Genomic DNA, 14887 nt, shown 5'->3' on the forward strand with positions numbered 1-14887 from the left:
GATTTCCACCGAGACGAGAACTGCGTAAGCATCATCAAAACTCGGATTAAACTCGGGTAATTTTGGGAAAGGTCGGATTTTCCAGTAGTTTTGAAGGAAATATGTTAAAAATCAAGGAAAAACACAGTGAAACTTTGAAGAATCGAAAAAATAACTTGATGTGCACAGACACGACCCAAATTAATACCCCCCCGCCCGGGGGCTAAAAAAATTAAGTTTGTTATTTTTAGAGAAATTTAAATGTGGCCAGATTATCATAAAAGAAATATTAATACTTACGTGGAGAACATTGAGAGTTTCTGACAAGCTTTTTTGCAATTTTTGAGATCGGTGATGTTTTAGTTGTACTGCGAGACTTGCTACTTAATGTAGTACTATCAGAACGAATGGATTCAGTCTCTGCTTTCTCTGAATCTGAAAGAAAATGTTACAAATTAATATTGCATATGTGAGAACTCTTAGACTATTTGTGGCAGGTGCGTGAATCTCTAATAAGTTATTTGTTCTATTGTTTTGTACTGAATCTATAATTACTTATTCTGACCATAAAAAACACTACTGTAAATTACACACAAGTACATGCTACTAATAGAGCAAATACAATATAGGGAGTCACCATATGTCAGATATTAATATTCATTAAAACAAAATGACTGTTGGTTGGTTATTTTGAATATGAACCGGAACAAAAATTTATGTGCATAAAGGTCCTGTATATGTCCGATGTATGCACCAATTTAAAGAAAATCCATCCAAGATTTGGCTTCGGAATAAAAGAAACAGTATATGCCAATCAATCATTTTGAATCTGAGTAGACTAATATTTGATTCCAGAATGGCAGAAACGCTCGATTTTGATGAATTTTTATCACATAAATGGTGTTATTCAATCTTCTTGAATTTGATCATGAAGAAATCAACATACATATGTATCCCATGATGCATGATAGAACTATTACAAAAACACAATAACGACGACGACAACAACAACTGACAGAAATAATTCCCTTAATATACCTTTCCCTTCCATCTTTGATGTTACGGGCAAGGTAAAAAATGCATGAAAAAGCAGTCAATTTATACAAAATATGTCTTTGTAAATATATCTTGTTTGGTACTTTTACTATTGTACAAATTATCAGTAGATGAAAATCTTTAGTAGCAGTAAATATTTCACTGGATTTCTAAAGGCATAAAGTCAAAGTGACTTACATAAAATTTTCATTTCATGAACATCAAAAAACATCATTATGATAAAACATCAAATCACAAAATTTACTACCAACGAAAACTTAATAGTTTAATATTATACAAATCCTAATAATCTACCTGCCAAACTTCTTATATCCTCATTGTCTTCTAACTGCTGTAACAACAATGGTGGCGGTAACCAATCACCTGGCAACTCGCTTGACGACTTCAACTCGTAACTACAAATAAAGGAAAGAATTGAACTCAAGCTGAATTTCTAGATTCTGAAATGGTATTACTGTTCAGAATATTAAAAATACAAGTTGGCCTGTCAGTGCACTATGTTGTCAGCCAATAAGATTTGTGCTCACAAAGACAAGTTGGCTTGTCAGTGCACTATTTTGTCAGCCAATAAGATTTGTGCTCACAAAGACAAGTTGGCCTGTCGGTGCACTATGTTGTCAGCCAATAAGATTTGTGCTCACAAAGACAAGTTGGCCTGTCGGTGCACTTTTTTGTCAGCCAATAAGATTTGTGCTCACAAAGACAAGTTGGCCTGTAGGTGCACTGTTTTGTCAGCCAATAAGATTTGTGCTCACAAAGACAAGTTGGCTTGTCAGTGCACTATTTTGTCAGCCAATAAGATTTGTGCTCACAAAGACAAGTTGGCCTGTCAGTGCACTATGTTGTCAGCCAATAAGATTTGTGCTCACAAAGACAAGTTGGCCTGTCAGAGCACTATTTTGTCAGCCAATAAGATTTGTGCTCACAAAGACAAGTTGGCCTGTCGGTGCACTATGTTGTCAGCCAATAAGATTTGTGCTCACAAAGACAAGTTGGCCTGTCGGTGCACTATGTTGTCAGCCAATAAGATTTGTGCTCACAAAGACAAGTTGGCCTGTAGGTGCACTGTTTTGTCAGCCAATAAGATTTGTGCTCACAAAGACAAGTTGGCCTGTAGGTGCACTGTTTTGTCAGCCAATAAGATTTGTGCTCACAAAGACAAGTTGGCCTGTAGGTGCACTATGTTGTCAGCCAATAAGATTTGTGCTCACAAAGACAAGTTGGCCTTGTAGGTGCACTATTTTGTCAGCCAATAAGATTTGTGCTCACAAAGACAAGTTGGCCTTGTAGGTGCACTATGTTGTCAGCCAATAAGATTTGTGCTCACAAAGACAAGTTGGCCTGTAGGTGCACTATGTTGTCAGCCAATAAGATTTGTGCTCACAAAGACAAGTTGGCCTGTAGGTGCACTATGTTGTCAGCCAATAAGATTTGTGCTCACAAAGACAAGTTGGCCTGTAGGTGCACTGTTTTGTCAGCCAATAAGATTTGTGCTCACAAAGACAAGTTGGCCTGTAGGTGCACTATGTTGTCAGCCAATAAGATTTGTGCTCACAAAGACAAGTTGGCCTGTCGGTGCACTATGTTGTCAGCCAATAAGATTTGTGCTCACAAAGACAAGTTGGCCTGTCGGTGCACTATTTTGTCAGCCAATAAGATTTGTGCTCACAAAGACAAGTTGGCCTGTAGGTGCACTATGTTGTCAGCCAATAAGATTTGTGCTCACAAAGACAAGTTGGCCTGTCAGTGCACTATTTTGTCAGCCAATAAGATTTGTGCTCACAAAGACAAGTTGGCCTGTAGGTGCACTATGTTGTCAGCCAATAAGATTTGTGCTCACAAAGACAAGTTGGCCTGTAGGTGCACTATGTTGTCAGCCAATAAGATTTGTGCTCACAAAGACAAGTTGGCCTGTAGGTGCACTATGTTGTCAGCCAATAAGATTTGTGCTCACAAAGACAAGTTGGCCTGTAGGTGCACTATGTTGTCAGCCAATAAGATTTGTGCTCACAAAGGCAAGTTGGCCTGTCGGTGCACTATTTTGTCAGCCAATAAGATTTGTGCTCACAAAGACAAGTTGGCCTTGTAGGTGCACTATGTTGTCAGCCAATAAGATTTGTGCTCACAAAGGCAAGTTGGCCTGTCGGTGCACTATTTTGTCAGCCAATAAGATTTGTGCTCACAAAGACAAGTTGGCCTTGTAGGTGCACTATTTTGTCAGCCAATAAGATTTGTGCTCACAAAGACAAGTTGGCCTTGTAGGTGCACTATGTTGTCAGCCAATAAGATTTGTGCTCACAAAGGCAAGTTGATCTTGTAGGTGCACTATGTTGTCAGCCAATAAGATTTGTGCTCACAAAGACAAGTTGGCCTTGTAGGTGCACTATTTTGTCAGCCAATAAGATTTGTGCTCACAAAGACAAGTTGGCCTTGTAGGTGCACTATTTTGTCAGCCAATAAGATTTGTGCTCACAAAGGCAAGTTGACCTTGTAGGTGCACTCAGCCAATAAGATTTGTGCTCACAAAGACAAGTTGACCTGTCGGTGCACTATTTTGTCAGCCAATAAGATTTGTGCTCACAAAGACAACCTAAGTTGGCCTGGTGCTCTGTGTAATGGAAGCTAAATTAGAACAGGAATAACAGCAGTCATTATTCAAAAAGACTTTCATCAGAAACCGCCAATATCAATGAAAGGGTGTCACAAGTTCAAAAGCATCACAAGTTCAAATTTTGTTTAAACAAAGCATTTCACATGGGAGCTATATTGAACATGACACAACTAAACGACCGACACTAAGCATTTTTGGAGCTAATTACCGTGGTGTAGTTCTGCATTCTATTCTTCCATGAGTCATGAGAGTACTAACAAGTTGGTCAAATTTAACATCAAAGTCTCGTTCATCAGAATTCTCTTCAGTAGCTACAACGTAACAGGGAAGCTCTCTAGCACTCGACAGCTGTGTTATCATTTCTGTAGCATTCATGATCAGCTTTCGATTACTCTTTTTAGCCTTGTGTACATCTACAGAGAAGAAACACAATATGGCATGTTAACATTTCAGTAATTATCAAAAATTTACATAATTATCATCATCATCGTCTCAGCCTTTCCCGTTACTGCTGGCGGGTGGCCTCCACAATAGCTTCATTATGTTGTGGGGTTGAACCGTAACTCACCACGCTAGTTCAATGCGGGTTGGTGAGTTGCCTATTGCTCATTGCTCAATCGCTTGGACAACAGGGCTATGAAGCAGGTAGAAGAAGGTTACATTTTACTCGTAGTAAGTCAGTTCAACCTAACCTGACTGATATATATATATACAGTCAAACCTGTCTATAAAGGACAGTCAGTGGACTGAGCCAAACTGTCCTTTATAGACAGGTGGTCTTTATATGGAGGTGGCCTAATTTATTCATTTAATCATGAATATTAATTAGGGCCGGAAATTTAAGGGAGATCATAAGCAATACATAAAAACAAACCTACAATGAATAGGTCTTTTTTAATAAAAGTCACTCATTTTCATCTGGATAATTACAGCTTTACTTTTTTACTACAAATTATATCATGTAAATTCACTGAAGCCAAGTGATTCTGCCCATGGATTCATTGGTGTATTTAACGCATAAGAACGATTGTCAACGATCGGTCGCATTGGCGTTTCAGCTCAGACTTTCACACTCTCGCCAAGCAGTCTTATTCCCCAGTCTCTTACACATATTCCATCACAGGTGGTAATCAGTCCCATAAAATGCACAGGCAAAGTTGCCGTGATTGAAAAAACAAACAAGCATTAAAAATGAAGAAGCATTGGTAATAAACAAAATTGACCAAACTCATAACGATTGCTCCAACTCTCGGTGTTGAATCAGAAAGTCAAACGAACCGGAAATGAAACACGGTGATGGTACACGCAATTTTACAGTTATTTGTTGCAAGCATCGACGTGTCAAAACTGCCCAAACGACATTTCTCGATTGCGAATTATTGATATTACCGTTTATAAAAAAAAGAGGATCAAAATAGAAAACATCTTTCGTTGAGAATAACCCCGAGATGACCCCTCAGTAACAATACGTTTTGCCCATGCGCTAGCTTCATTAGCATAATTTATAACGATCAACAATAAACAACATGGCGGCCAAAATAGGTCGGATTTTGCAATCCCGCGATGAAAACGAAATAAACGAATGTTTTATTATTTTGTTTGGATATTTCATGTCGACAAGGTACATAAAACATCTCTCATTTAATAAAACTGGTTCATTTTTCTTGTTTTCGAGACGGGGGGAATTTGCTCTTCATGTGCGAGACAGTCCACAGAAGTGCCGCTGGCCGGCTGGGGATCGATAGTATACCGGGGGTACCGATCGGAAACAAGCTAGTTTTTCATTTCAAACTTTGAATGAAACTGTTTTAATTTGTTGTTTACATCTTTCCAGTCTCCAAACGTTACATTCAGATGATATTCAACTTTTTTTTTTACTTTTTCGCAACTTCACAAACCAAGTTGCAATGGTCACCCCTGTCTATTAGCCCTAAAGATTGCGTACTCGGTAATCTGAACGTAACATTTGGCCACTTTCCTGTTAGCGATTCGCAAGTAGCTATTGTCTTTTTGCTGAGACAGTCTGATGGAAATGTTGGTGGTCGTTATACAAAGGTTAAAGTGTGAATAGGTCTACAATAGGGTGGTCGCTGGTCGCGTTGGACAGGTGGTCGCTATACCCAGTGTCTTTAACGTGTAAATTGCGATGGGACTGTACTAAGGTGGTCGCTATGAGCAGGTGGCCGCACTGCACAGGTGGTCGTTAACACAGGTTTGACTGTATATACTATATAATTATATACTAGTATTAAACATTTTGTTGTAGTACGGCATTTTTTCATGAATAGAAGCACATATAAACCAAAACACTGATTCAGAATGATTAAAAATAAAAATATTACTTATTTTGTCTATAGAAACACCTCTGTAATTTACATCAGTGCAAATGTTGCTAAATAGATATAATATGGTAGTTGTTTGTGTGAGTGTTTTGAGTGTCGGTCTATCAAATCACCAGCTAGCAACTCAATTTCTTGACAGGCAAGCATCTTCTGGCCAGCTTTGAATAGTCTTCTAGGATTATCCAATTTTTCATCTTTGACGCAACACACAATACAAATGCATTCCAGGGGCTCCTGGTGATATGACAGTTGTGAAGCTTTTTTTTTTTGTCGGTGTGCTAGCAATCATTTGCCCGCTATTCATGGCAATCTTGAAAGAATGTAAACTTGTATGTATCCATGCTCCGTCCATTAAATTTGTGACAGTATTGAAATGCTCATTAATATTATTATCAAGAGAACCATTGCAAGTCTCTTGTTTATTCCACATCAACTGGTTTTTCGGCATTTATACACTCCCATATTTTATTTTTTTGAAAAAAAACACCAAAAAATAAACAAGAGACTGTTTTCAAGTCCAGGCCGATGATAATTGTAGTAGGTGACATTTTCTATTATAAATGTAATTTTATAACTAAGTAGACCAAGCAAGGTTAAAGAATGGATCAAATTCCCACCTGTATATGTTCTTTTAATCAAATTCTCACCACTACATTTTTTAGCGAAATCTTGCCAGGAAAAACAACATACCTTTAACAATCATATTTAGTTTCTTGATATTCATCATAACTGTATCTTTCATCTCAACTAATGGCTCAATTTTCTCATTACTAGATTTTTCCAGCTCTTCTATTAAAATCTGTTCCCTAGCATACAGAATATAATAATTAAAATACAAAATGTTTAACATAATATACATAGAATGCAATAATTTTACGTGTCAAGACACTTGTTATATAGTAAAATATCAAAAATGATATATATATTAATATATATTACGAGATTATAATAACAATAACGAATCCCAAAAAGCATTATATTCAGAATGAGAATTTGAGAGAGTATAAATCTCATAACTAGCATACTCTCAATTGACAATGCATTGAACATTTATATCAGTTAATTTGTAATTCGTTAAAAATGAGAAAATGAATGAAATTATGCGAAATTATGAAAAAATAGAATGTGGCCATGAAATACTTTTTATTACACATGATGTTCATTTGAGAGAATACACACAGCACATTCTGAAGTCTAATTTTGACAACATATACTAGTCCAGCTCATAGATTGCATACCACATCAATACAGATTAGTATCACTTGTTACCTGATTTGTAAGATGCCATGTAATGTTCTGAAATGTGTTCTAATCTCCTGTGTAAGTGTAGATATGTGATGTTTCACTTCAGGGATAGCATTTGACAACACCTATAAACAAGAGTGCATACACATTTTCAACAAAACATTAAAAAATATTTGCAAATTCAAATCTGTCCAAGGTTGAAAAATGAGCGGTCGTCAAACTTAAGTGTTCCTTGATTGGCTAAAAAGAACTAGTCAAATTTTAAATATTAAATGGAAGGTCTACCTAAAGCAATAAGTAAACAACTTGTCCGTCCTTTAGATGTTTTGTTGTTTGTTCCTGTAGTGAATTAACTAGCATATGAACACAAATACAAACAAGGTTGTTTCAATTTATCATAGGGAAAGCATGCCTGTATTCACTGAAATGTTGACAGCAAATTAGCTATTAGCTATTCTGAAAATGACTTTCATTAAAGGGCTGGGCAACTTCCCTCATAGACAATGTATCCCATTGTGAAGAAAATGTTTTATGAAAAGTTACTGGCCAATATAGTTACAAGGCCATGATTGGTGGAACTCGCAATAAACATCATACCTTATCAGCTGATTTCAACTTTTCTATAGTATCCATAGCAACTTGCACTGCTGGTTCGATGTTAACAGCAACCTCTTTGTTCTGAAAACAAGTAATTGCAATACACAGTCCCTGTGAGTTCTAGAGTTTAAAGCGGGAGGGTTGTCACATGCGCACACGCAGGAATTGAGTCCCAAGCGATGATAACACACGCAAAGAATGCAAAGGATCATGGGTAGACGATTGTTTGTAAACAATGACACGCTATGACCACTTGACGCATGTGTAGGTGACGACTGCCCTGCTTTAATAGATATATAAACTTTGTACGTTAACCGAGAAGGTCAGATATGGCTCCAAAACCACACTCACTAAAACATAATGGCCAGTCAGACATTTTGAGTCAGATCTGTCAAACTAAGTGACAAGTATTATGATTCTATAAAGTTCATTGTACAAAATCTGTCTATGCATGACTGGAATCCAGACCTGGAATAGCAGAAATGCTTGATTTTTATGAATTTTTAAACATTAAAACTGAAATTTGGCCATCTTAAATATACACATGTGCGACATGATGTATGATATAAAGTTTGAACATGCTCATTAAAAAAAAATTGCCACTTGTCTGTTATTTTTAAACCGATCAGAAAACAATCAGTGTCCCTTATTGCCAAATATGTACCAAGTTTGAACGGAAAAAATACATGACCAAAATCTGGTTCTGGAAAGGCAGAAATGTTTGATTTTGATGATTTTTTATCTTGAATCGGACACAAAACGAATGTATGCGCACAAGTGTGATATGATGTATGATTATATATAAAGTTTTAACATCAGCAGTCAAGGTATGTCTTAGATATGTCTCTGGAAGAGCATTTGTTAAAACAAAATGGCCACTAGTTGGCCATCTTGAATCTGACACAAAACGAATACATGTGCACAAGTGTGATATGATGTATGATTATATATAAAGTTTTGACATCAGCAGTCAAGGTATGTCTTAGATATGTCTCTGGAAGAGCATTTGTTAAAACAAAATGGCCACTAGTTGACAATCATTGCACTACAATTACAATTGGGTGTCCCTTACCTTCTCTTCCAATGACATATAATTATGTGGTTTGTGTTCACCAAAGAGAACACAGTGAGTACAAATTGCCTTCTCACAGTCGTCACAGTACAGGTCAATCTTTTTATCATCATGCTCAGGACAAATTAAAGGCACTGTACCACTGAAAAAGAATGCACAATCAACAGTTTAATGTGTGGCCAACTAAGACCACATTGCCAGCTGAAAGCCTTCATAGAACAGTAAATACTGTAAAAGGATTAATCATTCACTGGGTTTTAATTTTGCTTATTTCGCTGACTGGAAAATGAGCTAAATTAAAACCCAGTGAATATGTAAAATTTAGCATACCGTAAAAATCATATTTGAGGCCGCAGCTTTAATAGAAGCTGCACCCCTAACTTGAGACATTGTTTCATGTGGAAATTGACAAGTTTTTATCCCAGGAAAAAGCCTGCAATATAATATACCATTTAATTTTAAATTAAGGCATACAGTACAGTTCTCGCGGAAGCTTTGGCTTTTGTGGCATCATTGTCGCCTACGCATGGCTTCATTGTCGCCTCAGCATCGCATCATTGTGGCATCAGCTTCGCGTCATTGAAAAATTGAAGCTGTGTTCGCCTCTCTTATTTTGTGGCATCATCGTGGCCTCAGCTTCGCAGTCTCATGGCATCAACATGGCATCAGCTTCAAAGTATTGTGACATGAGTATGACCTCATTATTTTCACATGGAAAGGCAGTAGAGAAAAACACATGTATAGAAGTTCGATATGTAATCGATTTAAAATTCAAAGCAGTAAGGGGAATAAAATAATATGACCAAGAGTAAAATGACATTTTAAACAGATATCTTGTTTTATTATTTAATGTTGCGAGTATTGGGTACCAAAAACTATGTGAAGTACATTGCAATCTGCAAGGTGACGAGTGTCATATTGACTGCAAGGAAAATCGTGATAAATTTAAATCACACGATGCAATCGTCGTTCGGAAACAACACAATTTGCTATACAAAATGAAACTGTTCTTGTTATAAAATTACCTTATTTTCGTTCATTTTATTTGCTGGTAAGAGAACAGATTCAGATTCCTCATTTTGGTGGTATATTTCTGTGTTTCGATCGTTTAGTTTTAGCCGAGTCCGATCCCATGCCCGGACTACTAATACAAGCAAAACATGCGTACGCCGCCTGGGTGCTTGGCGTTGTCGCCTGCCATCTTGATACAAAGTTCCAAAACAAGTGCGTAAATTTCCAACTATGATTGGATGGTTGTGGTGGCGTCGGTCTGGTAAAATTTTACATCCAATTTTCAAAATTAAATCACGATCAGTGACCTGAGCTCGATCTATACGTACTTTAAAAGTATTCTCACAAAAAAATATTTTCGAATAAAAACGAGCCACAGGCCTGGTAAAAAATTGAAAAGCACTTGACATGCAGAAATAATTTATTGGGCTTCAGAAAAAAAGTGTTCATTTAGTTGTAGCCGTAAATATTTGGTGACCAGTCGATGAACAATTTGAAACTCATACACACGGAAGTCCTTCGATACTGAATATCATCGACCCCAATCTGGTTTACCATATTTCTCAACTTGCAAAACTGATTTGCATCTCAGCCCAGTTTTTTTTTTTTTGAACTGAGGTCAAATCCCAGCCGTTTGTCAAAATATACCGATGTTTTTCAGTGAATGATTGTGAAGCCTGTCACAGCACAGTGAATCGACACTGGAGATTGGACGGTACGACGACCCTTCAATTAGCGTCAAATATACTTTGTTACAACATCATTGATTTGCTGAAAGTCACCTGATCGGAGCACGACCTGGGTCACAGAACCATATTTGTCCGTATTATCAACGGGACTTTGCGAGAGAACCACACCCACATTTTCAGCCATTTTTAGCGCGGAAGTTGCCAACAAATGTCGAAAAACTCGTGAATTTTATGGATTTAAATAAAATAAAGCTAGCGATTGGTAAGACTGGTTAATAATATATCCCCCGATGCTCTTCGATTTTTTTAATTTTATTTCAAGGCGAGAAATGGATAATTGAAGTTCCATCGATTTCAAGGCGACTGTTTCACTGCGACAACTCTACGCTGTGTTGTAGCATGGAACTATAAAGGGGTTTATAATTCCATGGTTGTAGTTTCACGAGGTAAAAAATATATATAATAAATAGTACTTGTTTAATTATTTGGTTTTACAGCCCGCAAATTACGGGACATGATCCCCATGAATTACGATAAATAAATGCTGATTGTATTGAATAATGGACGTCGGGACCGTTTGGAGAAACCAACTGGGATCGATATTCCAAACAAATTATCGGGACACGGTCGGTAGACATTTCAAACAAATGAAATTATTAACGAAAGACGAGATTTTTCCAGATATTTACGAACATACTGTCACAACAAATATATGCAAAATTGACAAATACACAAAGAAATATTAGGTTTTATTTTAGCCTTAGAAATATTTTCTTTCACTCAGTCCATGCGTGGGACTTCTATTTAGCTTCATGGTCCTTCGGCTTGTGTTCTCCTTGGGGGAAATAACAATAATTATACAAATCGTAAACTCAACACAGTCAGGAAAAGAAACCCGGACAACCATGTCGTACTTCTGTTGAAATACATTTTGTAGCAGTGCGTCATGTCAGAATATTGTTTAAAATAAAATAGTCAATCCCAGCCAAATCTAGGTCAAAGGGTCAGATTGCGTGCATATAATTATAGATAGTTAAAACAAAAAGTATTTGAACTTTTGACGGTTGTTTAACATCTATGCACGGTTACTAAACTAGTAACCGTGATCTATGAAAACCAGAAAATTGTTACTAGTCCGAATTTTTGCACAGTCGAAAATAAAGCGGAAATTCAACAAGCGGTCGCAAAAGCGAGTGATTGAAAAGCGGAAGCGGGCGAGAGGTTGGGCGAAATGAGTTCTGTACTTCTTTGTTTGATGAAGCGATGCTGATGCCACATTGTCGCCATAATGAGGCCACAATGAAGCGAAGCGATAACCGCCTAACTTTTTAATGTCGCGACATTGATGCGATGCTGAAGCCATAACAATGCCATAATGATGCGATGCTGAAGCGAAGGTGAAGCTGAAGTGAAGCCAAAGCTTCCGCGAGAACTGTACTGTAATTTTTCAAACATCTCAATGATTCCCGACGCTTAGATTAGAGTCTAATTTAGGTTTTCCGTAGTCATCGACGCTTATTCCAGAGTACAGGTTTATTGTGGGTAGCGTGAATGGGTAAACTGCGTTTCGACAATGAGCTGTTATTATCGTCAAAAGTGTTAAATTCTTCTTCAATGCTCAGCTTATCTTTCGAAAACAACTAATTTCTTGATTGAAAAAAAATCATGCCGTTTTCCCATCAAAATCAAAGCCAAACGATCGCATTACAACAACGGTAAATCTCTTCTGTGTTTCGTTTATCATGAGGTCGCTGAACAACATATTTAAATGAGCTATGGTAATTTAATCACGTTGGCACCATCCAGCGTTTCGATTGGTTAATTAGCGACTTGACCTATCAGGTCAAAAAACAGTTTCAAGTCACTAAAGATATTTTAACAAACATGGCAGATATCGTATCGGATCGAGCGTTTATATGTGACCGAAATCATTCGCTTGCGGTGAAACTAAGTTGAATTTTCACAACAATTCAACAAATTTATTTTTTGTACGTTATTGTAATCACTACTGAGTAATAATCAGCAATTGTAACACTTTGAAAACAAGTAAGTTATTCACCTGTGTGAAACGCAGCATGATAGTTACCGTGATCATTTTCTACTAAGAATGCATTCGTTTTTGTTTTTACTTCTTTTAGAATATACTTTTCGTTATCAAAAAAAATAAGAAAATAAATATATATTACATTAAATAGGAGTATTTAGGAATTTTACGGTAGAACACATTATCTAAATGATAAAATTGTGAATTTAAAACCCACTGAATATGCCTGAAATGGTAAATCAGCGAAATTTAAATCCAGTGAAAATTGTCATTTTACAGTAACAGCATTGGCAGGTGATGTGTTAACATTTAATTAACAGCTGAAGCATATTTTTAATGATCATAAATTTTTCAAATTTGGCCCTCAATTGCGAAAAAAAAAATGCTCATATTTATTAAGTGTACTTGTAACAAAAGAAACATAACACCACATGATACTTACGTTACTTTATTCAGTGGAAAAGCTTGATGTTTCATGAGTATCTTAGATGCATGGTGTACTTTATCAAAACATACTCCACACATGTTACATTCACATTTGATACAGTGTGCTGTGGCTGCTTTCTTACCACACTCATCACACATGTCATCTGGTGACACTCCTGAAATAATACACAGTTACACAATAGGTAAGAGTCAAACCAACCTAAGCCCAGAAAAAAAAAAATTCTCTGTTTCTCATTTCATAGAAATTTTAAAACGAGGTGGCGAGACGATTTTTTTTTTTTTTTTTTGAATACTGAGCTAAAATGGGGGAAATTTGAGACAAGTGCGAGTACAAGCGCATTTTTTAATGCTTTAGAAGGAGGAAAAAAAAAGTTTGTGACGCATAGTTCAAAATGATGCGCATGGAGATGAGAAACGGCGATATTTTTCTTTTCAGTCTAAACTGGACACCAATAATACTTAGTTAATACAGCTACCGATGTTACAATGGGTTCAGACAGAATGTTTATCTGTTTAGACAAGTTTACCTGGTTTACAATGGGCACCAGTTTTTTAAAATTTCCTGGTTTACAGTGGGTGCCAGTTTTCACAAGTTTCTCGGGATAAATGGGCACCATTCAATTTTAAAATTTCCTGGTTTACAGTGGGTGCCAGTTTTCACAAGTTTCTCGGTGTAAATGGGCACCAGTTATTACAAGTTTCCTGGTTTACAATGGCCACCAGTTATTACAAGTTTCCTGGTTTACAGTGGGTGCCAGTTTTCACAAGTTTCTCTGTGTAAATGGGTGCCAGTTATTAAAAGTTTTCTGGTTTACAATGGCCACCAGTTATTACAAGTTTCCTGGTTTACAGTGGGTGCCAGTTTTCAAAAGTTTCTCGGTGTAAATGGGTGCCAGTTATTAAAAGTTTTCTGGTTTACAATGGCCACCAGTTATTACAAGTTTCCTGGTTTACAGTGGGTGCCAGTTTTCACAAGTTTCTTGGTGTAAATGGGCGCCAGTTATTACAAGTTTCCTGGTTTACAATGGGCCCCAGTTTTTGAAAGTTTCTTGGTTTACAGTGGGTGCCAGTTTCACAAGTTTCTCGTTGTAAATGGGCGCCAGTTATTACAAGTTTCCTGGTTTACAATGGGCACCAGTTTTTAAAAGTTTCCTTGTTTACAGTGGGTGCCAGTTTTAACAAGTTTCCTGGTTTACAATGGGCGCCAGTTATTACAAGTTTCCTGGTTTACAATGGGCGCCAGTTATTACAAGTTTCCTGGTTTACAATGGGCGCCAGTTTTCACAAGTTTCTCAGTGTAAATAGGTGCCAGTTATTACAAGTTTCCTGGTTTACAATGGCCACCAGTTATTACAAGTTTCCTGGTTTACAGTGGGTGCCAGTTTTCACAAGTTTCTCGGTGTAAATGGGCGCCAGTTATTACAAGTTTCCTGGTTTACAACAGATACCAGTTTATACAACTCTCCTAGTTTACAATGGCCGTCATGAATCTGTACACATTTTCACATGCATACTGAAAGCTAAAATATTATTTTCAGCAAAAATAAATATAGCTGATATAAATTAGACTCTTGTAACAAAGTATCAACATTTATTTTATATTATTTCATAAATGTCTTCAGAAATCAATCATAGCACAAGTTTCAATCAGTGAAAGTTCTATAGTGTTTTATTATAGCAATAATATTGCATTATTGATGCAACAAATTTTATAAATGGTGAAGTATAAAACAATCAACCCTTTGTAAAATATTTTGAAGACTAATTTACAGTATGACTAGTCATGGTTTTATA

At 36.7% G+C, this 14887-nt stretch overlaps 1 protein-coding gene across 1 annotated transcript in view; it reads right to left on the minus strand.

Annotated features, from left to right (window-relative positions):
- Positions 1–14887, minus strand: part of LOC102810039 (RING finger protein 17-like) — an 85333-nt gene that overhangs the window by 66833 nt on the left and 3613 nt on the right. Inside the window, exons 5-12 of the mRNA XM_085505178.1 lie at positions 13089–13248; positions 8903–9044; positions 7831–7911; positions 7258–7358; positions 6679–6794; positions 3855–4059; positions 1330–1430; positions 280–414 (exon numbers count right to left, since the gene is read on the minus strand). Coding sequence (XP_085361304.1) covers positions 280–414; positions 1330–1430; positions 3855–4059; positions 6679–6794; positions 7258–7358; positions 7831–7911; positions 8903–9044; positions 13089–13248 — 1041 coding nt within the window. The remainder of the gene's footprint in view (positions 1–279; positions 415–1329; positions 1431–3854; positions 4060–6678; positions 6795–7257; positions 7359–7830; positions 7912–8902; positions 9045–13088; positions 13249–14887) is intronic.

Source organism: Saccoglossus kowalevskii, chromosome 11 (assembly GCF_978046115.1).
Source record: "Saccoglossus kowalevskii chromosome 11, keSacKowa6.1, whole genome shotgun sequence".
Lineage (NCBI taxonomy): Eukaryota > Metazoa > Hemichordata > Enteropneusta > Harrimaniidae > Saccoglossus > Saccoglossus kowalevskii.